This window comes from Eleginops maclovinus, chromosome 4, assembly GCF_036324505.1.
Source record: "Eleginops maclovinus isolate JMC-PN-2008 ecotype Puerto Natales chromosome 4, JC_Emac_rtc_rv5, whole genome shotgun sequence".
Classification (NCBI taxonomy): Eukaryota; Metazoa; Chordata; class Actinopteri; order Perciformes; family Eleginopidae; genus Eleginops; species Eleginops maclovinus.
The window spans coordinates 5,891,015-5,916,280 of NC_086352.1; the positions used below are offsets into that span (position 1 = coordinate 5,891,015).

General features: G+C 41.7%; 1 protein-coding gene across 3 annotated transcripts in view; it reads right to left on the bottom strand.

Moving 5' to 3' along the window:
* Nucleotides 1-775: 775 nt before the first annotated feature.
* The window catches only part of LOC134863619 (AT-rich interactive domain-containing protein 3B-like), a 76,854-nt gene continuing 52,363 nt past the window's right edge, over nucleotides 776-25,266 (bottom strand). Inside the window, exons 5-9 of one of the 3 annotated variants that reach the window (XM_063882244.1) lie at nucleotides 12,312-12,495; nucleotides 8,907-9,157; nucleotides 5,005-5,277; nucleotides 4,820-4,909; nucleotides 776-4,275 (exon numbers count right to left, since the gene is read on the bottom strand). In XM_063882244.1, coding sequence (XP_063738314.1) covers nucleotides 4,091-4,275; nucleotides 4,820-4,909; nucleotides 5,005-5,277; nucleotides 8,907-9,157; nucleotides 12,312-12,495 — 983 coding nt within the window. In that variant the 3' untranslated portion in view covers nucleotides 776-4,090. Of the gene's footprint in view, nucleotides 4,276-4,819; nucleotides 4,913-5,004; nucleotides 5,329-8,906; nucleotides 9,158-12,311; nucleotides 12,496-25,266 lie in introns of all 3 variants that reach the window. The other 2 variants (XM_063882243.1, XM_063882242.1) reach the window with 2 other exon arrangements.

Genomic DNA, 25,266 nt, shown 5'->3' on the forward strand with positions numbered 1-25,266 from the left:
TTAAAGAGTCCTCTCCTGCTGATGTTTAGGTGTATATCAGTATGTAGCAGGTATACTTTAAAGAGTCCTCTCCTGCTGATGTTCAGGTGTATATCAGTATGTAGAGTCTCTACTTTAAAGAGTCCTCTCCTGCTGATGTTCAGGTGTATATCAGTATGTAGTGTCTCTACTTTAAAGAGTCCTCTCCTGCTGATGTTCAGGTGTATATCAGTATGTAGTGTCTCTACTTTAAAGAGTCCTCTCCTGCTGATGTTCAGGTGTATATCAGTATGTAGTGTCTCTACTTTAAAGAGTCCTCTCCTGCTGATGTTCAGGTGTATATCAGTATGTAGTGTCTCTACTTTAAAGAGTCCTCTCCTGCTGATGTTCAGGTGTATATCAGTATGTAGAGTCTCTACTTTAAAGAGTCCTCTCCTGCTGATGTTCAGGTGTATATCAGTATGTAGTGTCTCTACTTTAAAGAGTCCTCTCCTGCTGATGTTCAGGTGTATATAGATGTCCCGCCCCTTAGCCTATCACACACAAAGTGTTGGACGCTAGCCAATAGGAGCACAAGTGTTACATAGTGATGTCACTATGTTGGTGAAGCAAACAGAGGATTCCAATGGAGGCGTTCGAGGAAGGGGAGGGGGAAGAGTGTGGGAGAGAAACTCCCTCTGGAGGGAACACAGTGATTTTAGCTTTTGCAGACCATTTACATACACTAAAACCAGACTACAGGAAAAGCTTAGCAGCGCCTCAATTAAAGGAGAAATAAAGTACACACACGTGGGAGTAAGATATAAAGTAAAACTTTATCATGACATACAAGTTTAAAGCCCTGAGAACCATATCTTTATATTACTAATATGAACAAAACTGAATGTGTGAAAACCACTTTGGAAAAGTGCTCCTCTTAAATACAATCAGCACAAACCAGTTTTTACAAGCATTCGTTTTGTCCTATTTTTTTTTGTTTGCTTTAATCAAAGAGAAAACTATAATATCAGTAATATCATTATTACCATGTCCATAATAATAATAACAGTACAAAAATATGCACAAACCCCACAGTTGAATTAATATACGGAGCATTGTACAAGCCAAAAACAACGACATAAAATCGATAAATGAGGTATTCGATAACCACTTGCATATGCGCCTGCTTTTACACAGATCAGGTTAGGTTTTTTAAAACAATTTAAAACTGAATCAACTCCAAAATCATCTGAGAGACAAAAGGTTCTGCAGACTTCCAACTTCACAGCTTCCTGAGTGACGAGACCTCGTCTACAGTTACTGACGACACAAATCCTAAAAACGCAAAAAGAAAAATGAAATCAACGATGCATTCAGCGAGGGGACCGCAGCGTCCGTCAGCCCTCAACGCAGCTCCAATGTGACTGCAGCCCACCGCCCTGAGGTATTGTGGTATGACGAGGTAGGGGCGGTCTCTATCAGACAAACACACACACATTCACACACATACACACAGCAAATCAGGTCGCAAGAGCTCTTTAAGTGAGGAGAAGATAATGAGCCACCCTGAAAAGCTAAACAAGGACTGAATGCATGAATGAAAAGGAGAAAACATCCCATAATTATGTTATTAAAACCCTCTCTTCTGAGCATCTATCTCCTCCTGTGATATAATCAAAGTGGCAGTGGCGCCACCTGCAGATCCCCAACTGTATTACAAGTAAATGGGATTCTTTACCTGTTTGCGCACGCGTACACGCACGCACGCACACACACACCACACACACACACACACACACACACACACAAAGGCAGTGAAGCTACACTATCAAACGGTCATTGCTCACACTAAAGCAGATGAAACAGAAAGCCTGGACGTAGAAACTACAACCTGTTTCAGTAACGCCGCCTGAGAAGCATTTTACTGGAAACAAAAAGGTCCACCAGGACAAAAAAAACACGAATAAATAGCAAAACTCACCAACAGCATGGCGTCTGATTGAAGATTAAAAACTCTCCGAAGGATTAAGCTTGAAGAGAAAGACTTCTTTTTTTTCCAGCCAGATGTGTTTGGTTAAAAACTGACCGGATCTCACCTGCAACTCCGTTAAGGCAGCATCTACAGTTCCTCTTATAAAATACAGCTGTGTCATCCAGGTGTTCATGAAGCCCAAACACCGGGAGGATTTCCTCAAACCCTCAAACTGGGATCTGCACTGCAAACATCTGCCACCCCGGACGCCTAATGATTCAAAAAGTCGAGTAAAAAGCAACAAGGCTGCCCCCCCTCGGATCGCTCCGGGCCGGAAGAGGTTTCTAAACGGGTAAAATGCCTCACATTCAACACAGATAACTAGAAAATTCATTTGTCATCCTTTGTGGTGTTTTTAAAATGCACGAAAGGGGAGAAAACACCTTAGAATTTGAGGGGGAGAGTGTGGAGGGGGGTTAATAAAGGGTCCACGCTTGGTTTTGTGTTTAAAAAACAGCCAATAAATGTAAAGGATTAAATTAAGGACTATAAACTTAAATATCTGTACACATCATCAGATTTTGAGTCTCATTTCTTTCTGCCGGGAAGGGAGTTTACTTTCAGATGTTTCCAGAACTCAAAACCAGATTAAATGCATTGCCTGTTTTTTTAACTGCCTTTCTTCCGGCAGGATTTGGAGGGATGGATGAAGAGGAGCGACCTTGGCTAGTCTTTGGTTTCTAGCTGTGCAATAACCAGAGGATCAGGCTGTTGGAAACACTGGTCACATGATTGTACACATGCATATCAATCAGGCGCTGTCGTGACAGAGACTACAGACGCCTTTAACTGCGGCTCCATTTAAGGTTTGAAAACGGTCGAGTGTTCTTCCTCTATGACCCCCCACGACGGCGAGGAACTCTTTTCCTCTTTCCCTGAAAAATGTAAATGCGGATATATCACTCATCTCAGACTCAAGGAAACCACAAAAAGAAAAGCAAGCATTAAAAACAAGGTATTACAAGTGGAGGGGAGACAGCGAGCCCGTCCCACCTCTGTCTGTCCCCAGAAACCAGCAGCAGCAGCGCCGTCGGCGTCAAGTCTTGGTGGCCTCGCAGCCGTTCTGAGGTATGTAGTGTAGCTCTCCTTTCCAGAGAGTCTCATGAGGTATTCTTGATGTGCGTTCTCCAGGTGGGAATCCCTTTTGTTTTTGTGTGATGAACAGCTTCCTGAGAGAGACGCCCTCCGTACAGAGAGCTATTGACATTCAGCATTTGTGGTCGAGAGGAAGGATGCACAGGTAGGGGGGGGGGGGGCAACACACCTGATCTGCAACACAAGTACTGAAAGGTGGAGAAATGAGCTGCTGCCCCCCCACCCCCGTGTGCGCTACATAAAGACAGTTTGTAAAGACCTGCAGTAAACTGAATTCAGAGATCCACTGCGAGAGAGTCCGTGGGATCCTGACTGAGGTAATGAGGAGGTGTTTACGGTGCTGATCCACAGCAACAGTGTGCGGTGTGTTTAGACCCGAGTGAGGAGGTCACGGTGAGGCGGCGGCCCCGAACACGAGGTTCCTGCGGCGGGTGTTTACCCGGCTTCCCCTGATTGCAACTAGGTTCAAAAACAATATAAAAATAAAGTTGATTCAGGTTAAATATACTACAGCTCCTGAGGTAAAGACACCACTGCAGGTTACTTGATTTGAGGTATGTAAAAAGAGGAAAACAAAATCATTCTAAAAACACAAAATCAAAAAAAAGACGACAAAATGGCAACAAACAAAAAAACGTTCCTAAGATAAAACTTTTCAAGTTCAGTTGTGACTACACCTGTCAGTGGGTTTTGGCTGAGCTGATTGTGTTTAGCATGTACGATTAGCGTGTGTGTGTGTGTGTGTGTGTGTGTGTGTGTGTGTGTGTGTGTGTGTGTGTGTGTGTGTTTGTAGTGTAGTGCGTGTATGTGTAAGATGCATAGCGGTGTGTGTGTAATCTCGCTTCCTGATTGGACAGCCAAGAGCTGGACAGGGTGGATGAGGTATTTGTTGTGCAACAGTTTGTTTTTCGTAGCGGTTTCTCATTGTACTGAATATTCTTGTAGGGCCTCCAGGTGGAAGAGAGGGGGGCCCCGGGGAGCCGGTACAAAAGGCGGCCCCCGGAGTTAGGGTGACCCGCTGGGGGCCGGCTCGGCCGAGCTGGGACCCTTGGAGGAGGAAGAGGAGGCCGGGCTGAGGGTCTGGGCCTGGGGGATGGAGAAGCCGAAGCTGCTGCTGGGTCCAGCCGGGGAGGCGGAGGCAGCAGCAGCGGGCCCCGGGGCCAGACCCGACTTCTGGGCAAACAGGGTTCCTGCAAGGTGAGGAAAACAGTTTAACACGAGGCGACTCAAAGCGCTTTAAAGCATCAAGACTTCATTCAGAAACATGACGGTGTGACATAGACATGGAGCCTTTAACACGACCCGAGGAGCTTCATCGTATCAATGTAAAACATCACGTTCAAAAACCAGGGCTTTGATGCTCTGTCGAAGAGCGGCTCTGTCAGATCCCAATTAAAGCTTTTAAAATGTAAGTGAAGGGTTTGAGGCTTCCTCAGCTCTTCCGTGGCCTGTTATGCTCTACACTGTGCTAATGTTTGCATACATGTTTCTTAAAATACTGCACGTTTCCCCATGCTTAGATATTTGCTACTCTCTGGTAATTGCTCTATTCTTAATGAGATGTCCTAATCTCATAGGGACTCACAACCGAAGTAATGTCTTAGTTCAAAGAAGTGAGAGGAGAAAACTGTGTTTTGTTTACTGCTGATCAGAGTACACTTGAATATCTGTTTATTTATAGCAAGTATAACTGTTTTCCCAGTATTCAACAGCATTCATTTCAGAAATACCAACCTGAGTAGATTGTGCCATTGACTTCCACTGAGACGGTGATGCTGGCATTCCCATTGGTCGAGATACTCAGAGACATGTCCTGCTGCTTCTCTTCTGGACAAACACAGAACATACGTTAGTGCGTTCCCTCACTCATCCCACTGACCGTGCATCAGTCCCAGTTTGAGACCCAGCTCCTTACTGACCTCTGGTGGTGGTGGCGGGGTTTCCCAGGCGCAGGTTCATGGGCATCTGGGAGGCCATGGCCAGCAGGTTGTGCTGGAAGGCCTGCTGCATGAGGCGCTGCTGCTCCTCCGCCATGCGGGCCATCTTCCTCTCCGGACCCTCCCCTCCCCCAGTCTCCAGCTTCTCCCTCAGCTGCTCCAGCGTGGCGGCTCTCGCCAAGCCCGCCACCTGCTGGTGCCCGAGGGCCAGAGCCATGGAGGGTCTGCCCGCCAGCATGGAGGGGGTGAGGTCTTCTGGAGGATAGAGGAACAGGGAGGGTTGAATCAGTCTGTGCACTGAGACGTCTGAGAGCAGAAAATTACAATTGGTGCAAAAATTCAGAGTCTTGGAGGGTCTTCAATACACAGATCTGATGTGTGGCCAGGGTCCGTCACACACTCCCCCCATAAAGCTCCGGGGAAAACAGAGGGCATCACACACACACACACACACACACACACCAGGGTCCTGCACACATTCCAGCCAAGGCAAAGTGACCTCAGATCAGACGGCGGGATAATGACAGTTATCGGCGGGAGTCCCCGCAGCGTGGGAACCGTGTCATTAATGAGGAGGGGGGAAAAAACTGAGGGCTCTCTGCAGCCTCAGGGGGGGAAACATGGACTCTAAAAAACACCTGGATGGACTACACACACACACACCCTGATTCATCGGGGGAGGGGCATGACATGTTGCGAAAATGTAATACGCAAATGTAACAGCACACTCCCATACCAACATTCCTGCATGCACACACTGCCATACCGACACACACACACACACACACACACACACACACACACACACACACACACACACACACACACACACACACACACACACACACACACACACACACACACACACACACACACACACACACACACACACACACACACACACTTGACAAAAAAGCAGCAGGTGCTCGGATGAAAGGTATTTATGGTCTGCCGTCAGGGACTATATATATATAACACTTTTTGATCGTGCTGAAACCGAGTAGAAAAAAGACCTTTTCGATCCTTAAAGGGACAGTACACCCTAAAGACTGTAGAGCTATGTATCAATCAAGATCCCTTAGGTGCTAGTTAATGAGTGTGATAAGTACTTTGCAGCCCTCTGTCGCACTTTAAAGAACTACAACAAGTCAAACCAACACATGAATGAACCAGGATCTGTTTGCTGTAGTCTGCTTTCTCTCCAATGTATTAAAGTTAGGTGATGCTTTGATTGTGGTGCTCAAAGCGCCAAAACAAAACTACAACGTGTATATTTCCCTGAAATCCTGACCCGCTGTGAGTAGCTTCATGTAGGATCTACTTTCTGTCCAGCGTATCCCTGCGCAGTGAGGAGTGATATCTACAGGCTGACTCTTTCAGGGTGTAGTTTTTTGGGAAGAGAAAATTGTTCCTACTTCCAATGCTCTGTGGAGTATCCTCAGAGACTGGGGAGAATACATTATTGTTGTCAGTCAACAAACTAAGAAATGAACTTTAATTTAAGGAAATGAAAGCAGGAAATATCCGTTTGACGCTCTTTTTACTCTAAATACTTATTCATTGTTCCTCTCCTTTAATTTTCTTCAGTATAAAGCTAATCCAAATGATCTATAATGAATAAATAATAGTTTGTGAGTCAGAAACTCAAAGAAACTAAGTTTAATAAGATATAAAACGGTGAAGAAAAACCGGAAATATCCGTTTTTTGACGCTCTGTTTACGTTAAATACTTATCCATTGTTCCACCTCTTCACTCTCTCTCATTATAAAGCCTATCCGAATGATCTATGATGAATAAACAACTGTCAGTTAATCTTAAAATAATTGATATTCACTTTAATAAGACTCTCCATATTTGAGACGCTATAAACAGCCTTTCCTGCCCCTCATTTTAATTCTAGATCTCTTTAAAACGGAAGCCTTTTCTGTAGTTTGTTTCATCCATGTGTTTCCGTTGCTACGACTCGTTGTAGTTTCTCCAAAGAGCACCAGAGGGCAGTGCTTCCCTTTGAACACTCCCAGCACATCTGTAACACACCAGTTGAATCCCACCAGTATGTCCGTTATCCATTATGTGTCGTACATGTTTACCCAGATAAATTGAACCTCCAGGGATTCAGAGACGGGTTTCTGAACATACATGCTTTCCCTCAGCGCTACACATATCTGAGAGATTATTTACAGGTTGTTTTAGAAGGAAACCCCAACATACCATTAGTTATTTGGACTACTTCACTAATCCTTTTGGACTTTAAAATGTCAGAAAATATTCAAAATGTCCATTAACGTCTTTAAATGTGTTGTTTTGTCAGTTTTAAACCAAACTAAATGACCTCAAACATGATGTATAACAGCATAAAGACTAAATTATTGTTTTTCAGTCAAAGATATTAACTTCAATTGGATGTAAAGCAGAAACAACGACAGGAAATACATATTTTTGCAGCTGTTTTTACGTTAAACACTACTGAAATGTTCCTCTTGTCCTCTGCAAAGCTCATCCAAATGATCCGTAAAGAATGTCGCTCCTACTTTGCTATCCAGAGTCCAAAAATATCAACAACTATTTGATATAAAGCCGGAAAAAACGGTAGATGAGGATTTTTGCAGCTTCTTCCACATTAAATACCAAACATTTAAAAGGCATCTCCTTTACCAATGATCTGTAGAGAGTAAACCACTGTCTGTCATTCCAAAACCCCAATATTCACTCTTATTTGATATGAAACTGCAAATCTCTGAGTGCATTCTCTGCTTTCTGTGTGAAATCACTCTGAAATGATTGAAAGATGATCATGAACGACTCAGCTTTACTTACTGTGGACATATTTCCCCCTACATTTGAATTAGTGAAACTCAGATTAACCTCCTCTTTGTGTCAGTCGATTTCACAGCTTCATGGCTCCTAAATTGCTCCATTAGGATGAGTATCTGTATTTATAAAGCCCTCTAAACAACTATATTTTATACGGCATAGAAAGATTTATTCCTAGTATTTAAAAACGACAAAATCGGTCCTTAAATATTCCTCTTTGTTGTGTCTGTGTTATACTGTTTAATTTATACCGTATCCATAGTTTACTCATTTTCTACACGGCCTAAATTAGTTGAGTCTTATATTAAACTAAAAGGTGTAAAACCTGTGTGATTAGTGAGGTTTCTGTCTGTTATTATTAATAAAAGGTGTAAAACCTGTGTGATTAGTGATGTTTCTGTCTGTTATTATTAATAAAAGGTGTAAAACCTGTGTGATTAGTGAGGTTTCTGTCTGTTATTATTAATAAAAGGTGTAAAACCTGTGTGATTAGTGAGGTTTCTGTCTGTTATTATTAATAAAAGGTGTAAAACCTGTGTGATTAGTGAGGTTTCTGTCTGTTATTATGAATAAAAGGTGTAAAACCTGTGTGATTAGTGAGGTTTCTGTCTGTTATTATTAATAAAAGGTGTAAAACCTGTGTGATTAGTGAGGTTTCTGTCTGTTATTATTAATAAAAGGTGTAAAACCTGTGTGATTAGTGAGGTTTCTGTCTGTTATTATTAATAAATGGTGTAAAACCTGTGTGATTAGTGATGTTTCTGTCTGTTATTATTAATAAAAGGTGTAAAACCTGTGTGATTAGTGAGGTTTCTGTCTGTTATTATTAATAAAAGGTGTAAAACCTGTGTGATTAGTGAGGTTTCTGTCTGTTATTATTAATAAAAGGTGTAAAACCTGTGTGATTAGTGAGGTTTCTGTCTCTTATCATTAATAAAAGGTGTAAAACCTGTGTGATTAGTGAGGTTTCTGTCTGTTATTATTAATAAAAGGTGTAAAACCTGTGTGATTAGTGATGTTTCTGTCTCTTTTGAGCTAGAGGTCACAGTCCCGGCTCTATGGCTCCTACCTTTCTTCAGAGAGTGTCCTGTGGACGCCTGCAGGCCGTTGAGCATCCCGGCCCCCAGGGCGGAGAGGTGCATCTTGGGAGGTGAGAGGATGTGGGGGGCGGTGCTGGGGGAGGGGGAGAAGCGGAAGAGGCTGCTGCTGTAGCTCGGACGGCGGCCCTCACGGCGGTTGCTGTCGATGGCCGCCTGCAGCTCGCCCGGGGAGCTGAGGCCTTTCCTCTCACACTCGAACGGGTACAGGTACTTCATGTACCTGAGGGAGAAACACACACAGGGAACCATCAGATCACCATGGAAACAAAAACTGACAGTATGTATGATGTCATCTGTTAAATGATGTGCTTTTATATACTATATAACACATTTATGGACGCCGATGTGATAAAGGCAAGTTCTGTTGATCCTCTTTTATTCAAAATACTCCCAAATATAATGAATGTTGTTTTGAAACTTAATATTTTGAGATAATTCGACAGATTTTGACAAGACTTCTCATTATTTTGAAATACTACTTGATGATTTGACCAAGTCTTTCATTAATTGAAGATAATTAGTCACCATTCTGACCAAATGTGTCTTCATTTTAATCATCTGTTTGTATTTATTGAAGAAAAACTCCCTTAAAGAACCGCATCATTTCAAGTCTTGTGGCAAAAACTACATTTTAAAAGTTTACATTTCATACTTGGTCATAAAGTTTCTCATTCAGTTGAAATTTTAAGGTACATTTTCAGACACCAGATTTAAAGTTTCATGGCAAAAACCAAAGGTTTACACATAATGATAAGGACACTTTTTACCCCTGCTCAATACTCATTTTACTGAGTGGAGCTTGAAGCTTTAATCCAAATGAGTCATTTTTCAAAACTTTAAGGCTACTAAGTCCGTGTTTTGCCATGCATAGTCATTTAATCCAGACAGTGGGTCATTATAAAGACAAGGACTGGTGGGAACATGCTTCAATACACACCATTTAGCAATTTCAATCCAAGGAAATGAACCTCTGTTTCATAATGTTTGATTTTAAATAAACATGCACAGAAGAAACGGGATGAAGGTAAAAAGAGAAAAGTATTCATATGTGCTATTTGCTGTAAAACCTCTGTTTACATTCAGTAGAAACTGATATAAAATGCTGTTTCCTGATGGTGATGATGTATTTATTCACTTGGTTTTGTAGTGAGGGATTAGTCTGTCTTTAAGGTGCAAATATGACTACATTTGTACACGTTTTTTACCAATCCAGGTGTAAAAGTGGCCATTTTCAGTTTGTAAAAGCCTGGATAAATTGCATTATTGTCAGTGTAAAGATGTCCTTTAATTTAAATAATACCCTGCCACATCTTTCATTTGATCCCTGTGCACAACATAATGATTCTACTTTATTTATTGTGTCTGGTTCAGGATTAGAATCCTGGGAAAAGTGATTCAAATTCACAATATTTTGCAAACACCCTTATTAAAACGGTATCTTTTAATGTATGTATTTTATTGCATCCAAGTATAAAACCCCCTGTTGTAAAGGTGACATCTACACAATCAGGTTACTCCAGAAAGCCGACAGTTACCTGAAACAGCTGAGGGTTTAATGAGACGCCTGGTATGACTATTGTGCAAGAACATGTTTTGTATGCTCGAGTTATACTTAGATTACATCACAGCACAAGCCTGCACCGTCACACCTCTGGTATTTAAGAGTTGTTGTGCATGCTGGCTGCATAATGCTGGGATGGCAGATCAATAAGAGGCGCGGAGCAGGGTCCATTAGATAGAGCAGCATTAAAAATACATAGAGGTTCATTAGCGTGATAGGGGGGCCGGATGGAGAGGTGTTGCATCCACGGGAGGATTTCCATTTTAGTCGCGGTTTTGCGTGCAATCTGTCGGTCAGACCCCACCTTAGTCATGGCGAACTCTGACCTAAATCACATCAATAAATCTATGGGAATCAATGGGGGCTGTGTGTGATGTAATGCACGCAGGGATTGGATGTGAAGAGGGAAGGAAACAAACCCGCATTTGTATAAACACACAGGCACGGGTTAGCATTGACATCACGGCTCATAACCAACACACACATGAAAAAATATCCACATATGCTCTAATAACACACACACACACACACACACACACACACACACACACACACACACACACACACACACACACACACACACACACACACACACACACACACACACACACACACACACACACACACACACACACACACACACACACACACACACACACACACACACACACACACAGGGGGGATAAGGGAGGTGCTTGTTTGCAGCTGAGGAGCCACACACTTTAGATTCTTTATTTAGTTCACCGTAAATTAAATTAGAGCTTGGGTAAGATTAACATTACACAGGCCTCTCATTGGCTGACTGCTGCAGCCAATTAACTGCATTTCACTGGTTGTTCTGTGACACAAAGTCGAAACCAATCTGATCCCAGAGCTGCTTCCTGATGGTCATCATTCACTCTCTGAATATTGTTTTTATACTTTTCAATATTTTTGAATATTTCATTTAATTTGATAATGTTTTTTTAAATACAGTTTCATTAAGTTCTATATTTCCTTACATCTTATAACGTACTCCCTCTTATGGTGTATAGGTATGCAGCATCATACACCAGAGCTACTTCCTTGTATGTGCGAACTTTCATGGAAATAAAGTGGATTCTGATTCTGTAAGCTAAGACTGCTAACAGCTAACGGCTAATGGCTAACAGCTAACGTTAACTAGCTCTTTTCTAATTGCAAATTTCAACACAAATGTGCTGCTCAAGATGTAGCATTATCAGTAAAAAGATATGGTTTGATTCTTGGTGAGTCGATAGTGAGTTTACTGAGCATCATGCTGTTCTCCTGCTGGAATGGTGTTCACAATGTAGCATTATCAGCGATAAACAGGTCACACAAATAGTGAGTTCCTGCTTTAGTCTTGGCCCTCACTGTACCTTGTGTACTTTAGAAAAACTAGTATCATCATGTCTCAAACTTTAGCCTCGACTTGGTACCGGAGAATCAGTTTGTGTGGCATCCCTTTGCACCGCTGCATGGGACTGTGTTTATGTATGCACCATGGCAAAGTCCTTGCATGTGTAAACCTTCCTGGTGATAAATCTGATTCTGTTAGCTTTGTTATTAGGAAAGCATGAATGTGCTGCTGCCAACAGCTGCTAACGGTTAACAGCTAACAGCTAGCATTAAGTAGCTTTCTCCTGCTGGTTTCATCAAGGATTTGGTGTTCACGATGAAGCATTACCAGGGATAAAGAGGACACGTTGCAAGTGAGTTTACTGCCTCCTTGTGAGCTGTAGTACCGTCAGGTTTTCAGATTTGAGCATGGACTTGGTACTGGAACAGAGTCTGAGCACAGCTGCATACTCACTGTGTGCGCAGGGTGAACGCAGCACTGGTGATGGAGGTAGGCAGGTTGAGTCCCTTTGTGATTTCCCTCCAGATCTTCTTGTTGATCACCTCCACCAGGCCTCCCTTCTCCGTCACCAGCTTGTACAGCATGTACAGATCCAGGACCTGCTTGGCCATAATTGGGATGCGATTGACCGGGGTTCCTATGGAAGAGAGAGGCAAAAGAACCATAAAATAAATCAATAGGGCATATAACAGCCTCGAGACGCACCGTGAAGGCATTGGAAAGTGCATTTGTGTATCACGTATGCATGCATTTTTAAAACTGGACGATCCCAGCGGGGATGGAGCCCGTAATGCTGATGATTCCTCAGACATATTGGCACCTAACACAGAAAATACATTTAGAGCCGCTGCTGTGGAGATGACCAGGCAGGATGAAATCTAAATTATGCATTCACTCGTCCGCCAGCCCATCATGTGCGACCCTTAGATTGTGATGTAGACGTGCCGTCAGGACGCTGGTAATGCCACCCTGTTGCACGCCTGTTAAATTTGGCTTGAAAACATATTAGCCCAGTTAAGGCAATCTGGCTTGACCTGGAAAAGGGGATTCGCAAACAACACAAAGCAAAGCGGCTCTAGACTTTTGATACAGAGATGCATTAATCTCGTCAACAGCTTATCTGCAGTGAGGCTTGCAGGAACAGGTGGGGGAGGGGCTGCAACTGAATCAAAAAGTGCAATGTGCAACCGTGTGAGCGGGAGGAGGGGAGTGGGGATTGTGACAACCTGCTAATCCACGGGCAGCGCTAGGTTGGGGTGGGGGGGCCGGTATAATGAAGCTCATTTAGAGGATTATGGCGAGTAAATCCACACTCCTCTGATGCCGGCGCTGCTGTGGAGCTGCACAGATTTGCCCTCGGTGCTTAAGGCCGGCCAATCCCCCCCCACCCCCCCGACCACAGGCTGCTCCAGGAATCAGACTCATTAATGACTCGGTAGAATAGCAGTGTGATCAGGCCATGAAGATTAGCCCTGATTCATTTTCTTAAATTAGCAACATGTCTGTAAGCCATGTGCAAAAGGAGCCGGGGCGAACACATGGACGTACGTAAGGGCGGAGATCAGGAGGGTGTGACCTGTTAAGTGCACTAATTAATAATTAGCTGCGGGCGCTAAAATAGATTGATGGAAGAGTTAAGGCCCTTAAGATTCTCGATGTGATCGACATGACCACTTTGTACGGCTCTTTTCTAAACTGCTCTAATATTAATTTGATTGTGTGCTGAGGATTGTGTTAAAGAGAGGCTAGAAATGACCAGACAGACAGTAACCCCAACCTAAGTCACATTTGTGTTGTGATGAAATAAGAACAATGACCAGTTTATCGTGTTGTTCTGTGTGCAGTAATGAACTCAACAATGCTTTTGAATTGGCTAGTTTCTGCGTAAAAGCCTTACAATAGAATTTATGAAACAGGTGTCCGTTGTATTTCCTTGTGTTGGTTTTAATGGAGTATTTAGAAACATATATTCCAGTAAAAAATGTTGCATAAGTAGAAGTTTAGCATTGCTTAATATCCTCTTTTGTCATAGTTTGTCTGCCTCTGTCGGTTTCAAGATAAAGACGTATCCCCGTGGGGAAATTCAGGAGTTAAAACAGCAACAGAATGGAAATGAAACACAGGACAGAACAATAAGACAACATAAATTAAAAGGATGTACAGTTCAGTATCCGTTCAAACAAAAAACGGAATCACACAACTGCAATCATTTCATTTACATTTTCACAAATAAAGACTCAAAGCTGGAGGTAAGAAGTTGAAAAGGCGTTGAAACTGAGTCTCTCTCTGCTGGAAAACCCGTCTTTGTGCACGCTGGGAGATATAACCTGTTATTATAACATGCAGCAGAGGGGGGGGGGGGGGGGTTGTGAAAGCCGATGAGGCTGCGATATTGAACAATCCTTGTTTGCCACCACAGTTTCCTCATTCTTCATGTAAGCGTTGCAACAATGGGATGTGAGAGAGGCGTTTTGAGGCTGAAGAGAATAGGAACCTGCTGCTGCTATACATTCAGACGGACCTGGAAATCAGAGCTGCATTTGATGGTGCGGGGGTTTGTAATGAAGCAGCAAACACGTCTAACTCCTAATGTAGTCGCTGCACCTGTTTTCCAGCATATCGTCTCTGCTTGATAATGTTTTGCTCGCAGAAAAACGCTGTTCTGGGAAAACAGCCATCTTATCTTCTGAGCCAATTAACACTGAACCACAGGCGATGCCACGACGCCAGACTGCTTTACAGATCGTTTGGATGAGCTTCACACAGAGCGAGAGGAGAGAAACAGTTGTGTATAAATAGAGTGTAGTAGCTGTGTTTAATAGAGACGCAATTATTAGCTGGATCATAAAAACTAATCAGCAGCCTTTGTGATGATCTTCGATGGTTTAGGTCCTTTTTTTATGCAAAAATGACATAAAATACTGCTTTTAGCCTCTGAACTATGACAATGTCCTGCTTTTCTCTGATTTATATTATAGTAAAGTGAATATCTTAAGAGTTGGAATGACAAAAACCAGACATTTAGACAAAAGGATCACTTTAGATCTTCTTTGGCAAATTCATTAATAATCAACCTGTTAATCGTCTCCTGCATTCCCATTTAGTTTTCCACTCAGACCCACAATCTGTTCTAAGTCATACACATTGCTGCTTTTGCTTTTGAGAGTAGCAGCAATTTGCAAAGTCAATTAAAACCTGAGCTGTTTAAACTCCGCAGAATAAAAGTGATGATATAAACAATAAGAAGTGACTTCTAGATTTTAAAAAGGTCTAATTCTCTGGTCCATTTGGGTACACACACCTCCTCAGTCGGACGAACCAAGACGTTTAAATACAAATAGTTTTTCTTTTACTATTTTCTTTAACTGAATAGTTCAAATGTAATCCAGAAAATATTTGGCAAGTTAATTGGTAATTACAGTAATCATTAACAGCAGGACTAATGTTAAACGTCAGCTCACAATCAGTTCTTCAACGACCCATAATCCTTTCAATGAAGCCGATTAAATATCATTGAAACCATAAAGTACACAGCCCCTTCAGCACGATCAGTTCCTCTTGTTTTATTGTCTATAGGAAGGTCTTTGAGTTCAATTAATACGTATTTTATTGTGTTCTATAAACCACTGACATTTCTTCTCTGTGTTGGAATCCAACGGACACCGGAAGGGCCGCCAAACACGCAGAGAGAAAGATTCAAGAAGAAAGTGGAGTGGTCATTTTTTCCGCAGTATCTGAATTGATTATAATCAGCGATAAATGAATTTTAAAAAAAAGGTCCAGATCTGTAGTAAGAAGTACTTTAGAGTATGAAGTCTGACCATTTCTAAATTAGGACTAAGAAACAACACATTCAAATAATAAAACACACTTTTCTTTCTTGAATATTCCAAATTTAATCTAGAAAATATAATCCTTTCAAATGAAGTCAATTAAAAATCATTTGAAAACCCTAAAGTATTTTATAAATGTGTATTAATCGAATATAATCAGCCATAAATGAATGGAAAAAAGGTCCAGATCTGAAGTATAAAGCGCGTCAGGGACAGTAAACGTTACTCTGATCTGGACGACAGTCAACTAAAGGCAGACGGTTCTACATGTGTGTGCAGTTTTCCAGAACAGGCGGCCGATGAAAGCTCCAGGAATGCTCCGCCGGTCCGTTATTTAATGCAGCGCTGGGGACATCAATCCTGCATCAAACAATCAGTACAACCGGGGGGGTCAGAGATCAGCCAGGGGTTATTGATGTGTGAATTAAAGTGCCGGTCAGCAGGAAGTCATGTTTTCATACGGCCCGGACGCTAACAATGAGAGCACAACAAATGAGACACAACAGCAGCAGCCCCCCCCCCCCCTCCCAAAGTGACAGGCCAGCAGTTACTCGGGCTTTAATTCACTCCTTTATCACCGCCTGCTGTCCAATCACATCGCGTTTAATCCAAAGTGCTTTCAGAGCACACACAGAGACACACTGACGGGAGGAATTAAAGTGTGTGTGGTGTGTGTGTGCAAAAAAGAAGCTGTCTGTACAGAAGATCTTCAGGGTAGCAGGAGTGGTTCGAAACCTGAAACAGCATTAATTATGAATCAGCGAGGTGTCACGCTTCATCATGAGTCGACCAGGAAGCCTGCTGCGATTACTCGACTGACCAAACAGTCCAATTAAGAATAATCTACAACTTTAAAATAGTTATAATAGTAACGTTCACAGAAAATACAGATTCAGCCTCTAAAATATGGAGATTAAATGCCTTTCTTTTGTCATATCTCATCTTCACCTGGATATTTTGGGTTTGAGACATTACATTTAAACACATAAACCTTGGACTTCTAGACATGAGTTGACATTTTGGCTTTTTTCTGACTTTTTAACGGGCAAGATGAAAGAGTACAACAATTATTCGCCTTTTTACTGCTGTTGAAAAGTGCTGCAATGATTTGTCAACAGCAGAGTAAGAGAATGATGTCTCAAACATTCCCTGTTAGTCGGTATTATTGTTATTTTCATGCAAAAATGGCAGAAAATACAGTTTTGAGCCTCTAAAATATGGAGATTAAATGCCTTTTTCATCTTTACCTGGATATATTTTGGGGCTTATACTCGGAATACATTACATTTAAAACACATACCCTTGGACTTTTAGAAATGAGTGACATTTTGGCAGTTTTTCTGACTTTTTTCTGACCAAAGAGGCAGGACGAAAGGAGATTCAAATGATTTTAAATGTCTGTTTCGAAGTGCTGCAACAGGAAAATAAGAACATGGCGTCTCAGATATGCTTTTGTGTGTTTCATTTCATATTAAAGTAGATGTATTTGGGGCTTTTGGACTGAAAAATACAAGATATGATGAAGATTTTCCAGTATTTTCTCACGTTTTGTGCACCAAACGTTGTTGGTAATAATAAAAAGCCTTCATGAAACCCTCTGATATATTACACTGAAGGGTTTCTAGATCTATGCTTATATTTATCTGGGTAAATGCTTTCTACACACCAGCTCTGACGCTGACTGGATTTACCAACGTTTCGTGATTATTTTCTGACACTTTTGAGATTCACAGATAAATCCCTAACAGATTTTGGGAGATTAATCAACATCAAGATAAACCTTATTAGTGGCCGTCCTGACTACATATCCATCTACCTATGGGAGCACTGGGAAAGCACCATTGATAATGCCGTAATTGACCAAGAATCCCATTAGCAACACTGCCGGCCTTTGGTGTCCAACATCTGCTCCAACCCTGGAGACATTTAGCTCTAACAGGCTTAATTACAGCCAAAACATATCTTTGATCGCCCCCCCCGCAGCCCCCTTTACTTATAATTGTTCCCATTTCAACATTAATGCTTCAGTTGGAGAAGCCTACGGACGCCACGATTGGTTGAGAGACTTCTTCACGTAGCGTTAGCCACGTAGCTGAACCATCGGGCGATCCCTCCTCTCCGTAAAGCCCTGATTTGTCCACTCGGCCGCTCTGAACCCATCTGTAATTGGCTGCAGGCTTCACCTCCCATCATCCTTTGCCCCCGGACTGATTTTCCCCCAGGGACAGGGCCATCAGGAGCCTAGTGATTAATGGCACCAGGGGTCAGAGGTCGCTCTGGTGGGAAGTGCCGCGGCCGAGGGCCCCCTGAACCACTCCCTGAGTCCTTCTTCCGACTTCCAGCGTGAACACGAGAGCCATACGGCCTGCCTTCAAACGGCTAGACTTCAAATGATAAGAGAGGCAGACGGAGGAGGAAGGAGGGTTGGACGGGAGCAATTCTGACGGCAGTTTGATATATAATTACATTCATGCTCATCAGGCCATCGTCGACGCCTGGTTTCCCGTTTAGGTATCCACTAATTACCCCCAAAACACACTATTTTTACTTTTTGTTTGGCTTTCTGCTGTTTTGACCAATCAAGCTGACAATGAACAGAAGAATATAAATAAAAAACTATTGTATTTATCGATCTACAGAAAAATACTCGACAACTACTGATTGCTTAGTGAATTTTATGAAGTTTTTTCACGCAAACAACTTCATCAAGTCCAGTTTCAGACTCTCAAATATGCACTTATCTGAATTACTTTAATTAAGTAAATCTTTTAAGAGGTTTTGAGAGAAAAAGCAAGATATTTAAAGACCTTGTGTTTTTTATAATCTTGGATGGAGGCAATATTCAGCAATTATCAATTAACCAATTAAATGGAACTATTTCATTACTTTTAATATTGTCAATCCTGCACATTTCGTATCCACACTCCTCTCGTTAAATCTGCAGCACTATCTTTTACATACTGTTCTCTGTGTCTTCGAATGCACCGTTCCCACTGAGGCAATGTGATGTGTACTCCGTAATAAAACCGATTCTGATATTTAAGCCTATATTTCGTGCGGATAATCAATACCTGATGCACGCCGTCGCCTTTGATTTCCCAGCAGAGTTAGAGGAATCATTTACCGGCTCCACAGTTAGGGGAGAATAAACCCCCCACCCCCCCCCCCAATGACAGTAAAACACGCTCATGCAAACTCAATCCTACGGTGAAACGAGTAATCAAGTCAAAAGAGCCGTCATTTTCCCGCCTGTAGCCATTGATCAGGGTGTGTAAGGAGACATCGAGCAAAAGCAAACACAGATCCGTGTGAATCAAACATTAACAGCTTTCTATCTCAACGGGAGGAGAGGAGGGAGGTCATTGTATCTGAACCCTGACCCATTTTTAGTAGGAAACAGCTGTTCACATTAAAGGGCCTCTATAATAAATCAATTGGACGCCCCGTGGCGTCAGTGGTGGTAAATTACGTATCGCTGACTTCACATGATGGGCATTTTTTAAATAATTAAGTGACAGCCGTCCACAGGAAATGAACTCTTTACTGGACGCCCATTGGCTGGTCGGACGCCCTCATTTTAAGTATAGTATATGTTGTTCTTATTGAATTCAAGCAACTGTTGGTGTGTTTTATACAACATTCAACATTATTGAGAGGCTTTAGTGTTGTGCCTCATCTGTTGTGCAAAACCATTAAAACCAAACCAAAAAAGCAGGAGGGAAGAAGGAAACCATGTTGGCGGTTCTTCTATTAGATCATTGTTGGATTAGCAGAGACAGAGCAGCAGTGGGAGAAACAACAGAGATAAATAAAGACACAAAGCGAGGAAGAGGAGGCAAGGAAGGATGGACGGAGGGAAGGACAAGAGGAAGGGGGAGGTGCGTTAACTGGCCAGCTGGAGAGAGGCTGGATTACTGATGTAAGGAAGGTGTCAGCCAACACAAACTGAGTCCTCTCAGAGCGCCGGCAGCTTTACGATGACCCGCCTCCTCCAGCAGGGCGTCATCTCACCCCCTGCTCTCAGACCAGGGCTGCAGATAACCATTACTTCCATTATAGACCCATCACTGGTCCATAAAACATCAGAGAAGGGTGAAGAATGGCCTCAAAGTCAAAGTTGGTGTTATAAATGTCTTGTTTTGGCACTTTATTATGATAAAAGCCGGACATCTGTTCTAAAAACAGCCTTTTTTGGAAAGATTAAGAACTAATTGTTGCAACTACCACTTCCTCACTTCCATTTAAGCTCATTATTTTTAACTTACTGGACCACATGCATGCCATTTTCTCCAATAAACGTAGGTCTGGACATTATCCCAGGTTCCATTTCCACACTCCGTGTCAGAGGTTGGTTTAGGCGAGGGATGTGACCTGGGTTGAGCGTACAGGACCCCCGACATGATTCAAATTACACAAAGTCGGCGTAAACCTGGAAATACACAACCAGGTCTTTAGATTCAACCCTTACGGACAAAAGTTCCCAAATGTTGTTCGAGAGTCTAATCCAAAAAGTCACATCTATTTTTGGAGGCCTCTACTATTAAGTGACCCCTCATCTTACCCTCAGATGTTGATTGCCTTGCAGTTTAGCGCCACATCAACTACAAACAGGGTAAAGTCCATTTAAAAACAGACTCAAATCAATCCGAAATGTCTGTTGTGCACATGCATTGAGTCAGAAGCTGTAATATAAGCAGCATGGACACTCTCCAGAAGAAGATGTATCTCTGAAAGCATGAGTGTGATAAGGTGGACTTTCAAACAGGTGTTATTCGTGCTTTACTTCAGGACTGAATGAAATATGTCAAAGCCTTCATCAACAGCAGAGACAGGAAGGGTCTGGACTGCACATGCTCGCTGTTTACTTTACGTCGGGCAGACCCTGGGTGTTTACTTTATCCGGGCGGCAGCATATATTCAGGACCCCGCTCTGCTGCCGGGCCGTGTTTGTTTTATTTTGAATGCACGGCCAGGGACATAAAAGGTAAAAAAGCCTTGGAATTTGCTATCTTTAGTCCGAGGCAGAGCCACCACTCGCATGACGGACCAATTCATATCAAGTGTTCAGATATGTCCCCTCCACATGAGGGAAGTTAAATGTAACGCTACACTATAGATACACCGCTATTCTAAGCTGAAGCCACAGCTGATGGAGACAGACGCAGATAGGGGGGGGGGCAGTTGTCTAATAAAGCCTATATGATGCAGCATTGTGGGTCGATACGCTCCGTACCGACGGCTGCGTACGTCACGCGCCCGTCATGTCAATAAAGTTTTGATATGAAACAAAACAGAAAAGAAATCAAGAAAAAATATGTTTATATAAACTTAAGAACAAGAGTAAGAAAGTGCAATTAAATCTAATAAATATACATTTTTAAAACATAAAAAGTTACAGAGAATGTCCAATAACAAAATACAACACACATATTTAAATAGGTCGTAGCTAAAGTGTGCACATTGGGTCATTTTTAAGACTGAAATGATACCTTTATTATCTCGTTTTTGAGCAGTTTTTCCTTTAAAACCCACAGAATAAATATATTCATATACACTTAAGAAGTAAGGCTGAGGAAGTGCACTAAAATAGAATAAATACATATGTTTAAAAACACAAGGGGTTGAAATACATGTGCAATAAAAGGTCAAACAAAACAGGAAACGATATTTTCCTAACTGCCATGTTTTGTCCGTTAAGCGGCTTTGAGGTGTGCGTCGATGCGCTCTGTAGCGACGACTGCGTTCCCGTCAATAAAGTGCAATTAATGAACAGACAGAAGCAGAAAGGCAGGGATGAAACTCACAGAGGAGGAAGGAGCAGCTTCCTTTTATCTGTGAGGGACACTCAACAATAAACCACAGAAAGAATAACATTTTCCATCTGGAGACATGAAGACAGTGTGAGGACATGATGTGACCAATCCAACAACAGAGCAATAAAGGGATGGTGTGTGTGTATATGTGTGTGTGTGTGTCTGTTCTTCTTCTGTGCAGATATATGACGAAGCACCTGGACGTACTGTATGTCAGATCCGATTATAAACATGTTTTCTTTACAAAAGCTCAATTAAAACACTGAAAACTTGACTTTAATTAAGTCAATTACGTCAACACATTCCACAAAACTGTATCAGGTGAGTTGAAAGCAAGTTGACCCTAACCCTAATATTGAAACTGCAGTCATTGTCCCTTAGTTGATCAGGTGAGGAAAGAAACGTGTGACATTATCTCGCTATAAAACACATCTCGCTATTTTCCTTCCGTCTCAAAAATAAGAACAAATACTCCAGCGGGGCGAAAGCAAACACTCGATGATTGATAAGTCACTTGAAGCTATATTTACTCGGGGAACAGTGAGAGTAGCTTCTTAGCGAGAATTATATACGGGCAGTATATTAGAGCAGCTGTCTTCTGTCCCCGTCAACCGCTCCGCTCTAAGGTGTAAAACATCAGAAAAACTGGCCAGGCGCCAAACAACAAGCTGTAAATCTCACACACACACACACACACACACACACACACACTGCAAATAACGACACTATTAGAACTGGAATTACACGACTAGATTAGCAATTTGGCGGTAAATCTTTGCACACTTTGCAGAACATCGTACACTACCGTCACTCTGGACTGAAATGAGACGTTGATTACTCAAAATTTGCATCAAAGCTTGGATTTAATTTATAAAAGGCGTTGCCTATTAAACATGTACCTTTTTGTATAAGTCATTGCAAAACCAAGATGTTACAAAAAGGGAAAATGGGTTTTTAAAATGATTTCAATCAGTATACCAAATATGACCATACCAAAGATATTAATATAAACTTAAGTAAAAGTACAAATGTGAAATAAATATAATAAATTAATATTTTAAAAACATAATGAGTTAAAGTGAACGTCGAATAAAATGTAAGATAAATAATAAATAATAAATAATATAAATATCTGGACATAAAGATTTAGTAAAACCGTTGGACACTTAGGGCTCAAATGATGCCTTGATTATTAAAAATCTTGCATTAAATCTTGGTTTTCTCTTTCAAAGGGAGCTGCCTACAAAACATGTTATGTTTTAAAAAGAATTAAGATTACCTTTGCACTTTTTAAAATATAAGAAATAATAGAGAGTGTGACGATGTGTGTTACCCCAGCTGTAATCGGGATAGTCGTTCCGTTTGAATAGAAAATAAAATAGAAAATAAATAAATATAGAATAAATATATTTATGTAAACTGAAGAAGTCAAAGTAAGAATCTGCAATTAAATAAAAATAGAAATATATTTTTAAATTCACAAAACTATTTCCATAGACATCACAATTAAAAGAGTGCGCATTGGGTCACTCTTTAGGACTGAAGTTATACCTTGCATTAAAGCTTGGTTTCATCCTTCCTTTTGACAAACATATTCATATAAAAGTAAGAAGTTAGAGTAAGAAAGTTCAATGTAATTAATACATATTAAATATAAAATGTCAATAATGCCGTCTTTTGTCCGTTAAGCGTCTTTGAAGTGAAAGAAAGAGGAACCGAAAGAGAGTGAAAGAAAAAAGGGAGGAAACACGACACCTCCTTCGTGGGTCATGAAGATGGGTCACCTGGTGAAATACAGGGGGAGGGAGGGGGGGGGGGGATTGAAAAGGTTGGATGGCGCGGAAAGTGAGACGGCCTCTTCAACTGTAACCCAAGTCCTCCCCATCCCCAGAGACCCCAATCAACACCGGCTGATACAGAGCTGACAGAGAGACGGATGAGCGGACAGACGGACGGACCTGTCTCTCGTGGAGCGTGGTTATTCAGGGTGAACAATTTCTCAAGGTTCTCAGAAATAGAGGACAGGTGACAGGTGTGTTCGTGGGATCGGAAAATGGGAGTTTTTATCCAAGCGGAAATTGGGTATTGTGCAATAATAGAAATAATCACTGATACGTAAAATGTGTCGTACTTTATTTTAATGTTATTACGAATGTGTGTATCCCTGTAAGTCTGTGGGATGAATAAAGGAATTCAGATTGTGATTAATATGAAATAATAAATAAATACAAAATATATTTATACAAATGAAAATATAAGACATAAAATTATATATATTCAAAACATAAATAGTTAAAGTAATTGGCCGATTAAAGGTCAAATAAAAAAGTAAATGGATTAATTTGATCCAGTATCCAATTTCTTGGTTAATCAATGGAATAATCAGCTAAATGAATAGCTAGCACTAGTAACAATAATCCACATATCTTGCATAAGATATTATCTCTACATATCACAGAGAGCCCGGGTTAGTGCAGAGAATATATAAAGAAATACACGCAAGTTTCAGGCTCGGAAAAGAAGCTGCAATTTCTTAAAAGAATCATGCATGCAAATAATGAACGGAATGCATATGTGTTATGTTTGCAGAGGAGCAATGAAACCCACTCTGCTCTGCTTTGTGTGAGTGCCTCAGTGCACCTGAGTGTATCTGTGTGTGTCTGTGTGTATGTGAGTGTATCTGTGTGTGTCTGTGTGTATGTGAGTGTATCTGTGTGTGTCTGTGTGTATGTGAGTGTATCTGTGTGTGTCTGTGTGTATGTGAGTGCATCTGTGTGTGTCTGTGTGTATGTGAGTGTATCCGTGTGTGTCTGTGTGTATGTGAGTGCATCTGTGTGTGTCTGTGTGTATGTGAGTGTATCTGTGTGTGTCTGTGTGTATGTGAGTGTATCCGTGTGTGTCTGTGTGTATGTGAGTGTATCTGTGTGTGTGTGAGTGTATCTGTGTGTGTCTGTGTAGTATGTGAGTGTATCTGTGTGTGTCTGTGTGTATGTGAGTGTATCCGTGTGTGTCTGTGTGTGTGTGAGTGTATCTGTGTGTGTCTGTGTGTATGTGAGTGTATCTGTGTGTGTCTGTGTGTGTGTGAGTGTATCTGTGTGTGTCTGTGTGTATGTGAGTGTATCTGTGTGTGCTTTCATTAGTGCTTCAGGCTGATTCTCCCCGTCATTGTCTCCTCACTCCACCCTGCAGCCATATCTGAGTGTAACCAACCACTATCTGGGAATGTTTGTCTTCCATTAACATCTAGTTGACAAGTGAAATTGTGCAGGTGGCTGATGAATGTGCGATGTACTAGCCAGAGGCCGTCGCTTCGAGTGTGTGACTGTGAAGCCAGCACACACACTCCATGATTAATGAATCCCATCCTGAAATATATCGCATTGACCAGACCTCCCAGTGAGGATTGATTTGACTACACTTGACATTATGAAGGTGGGGTTTTCTAACGTCTCTAGCACTGTGTGTGTGTGTGTGTGTATGCCTCCACATACACACACCAGCAACCACCTGAACCTGTTGTGCTGCCTATGCATTAACCATACACACATCCAGCATTTCCCCCTCCCTCATTTCACAATTCTGGTTAGGCTTGATTGTGTTAGAAATGTTGCGTAGCTCGCCGTGATGAAAGAGGTGTTTGTCTGTCTGGTTTTATCTATCCGTCTTACAGCAGGATTACACAAAGGAAACATGGGTTTTCCCGGGGTCAGAATCAGGATGCTGTATTTATCGCAGCTGCAGGATTTGAGACGGTTATGGAGC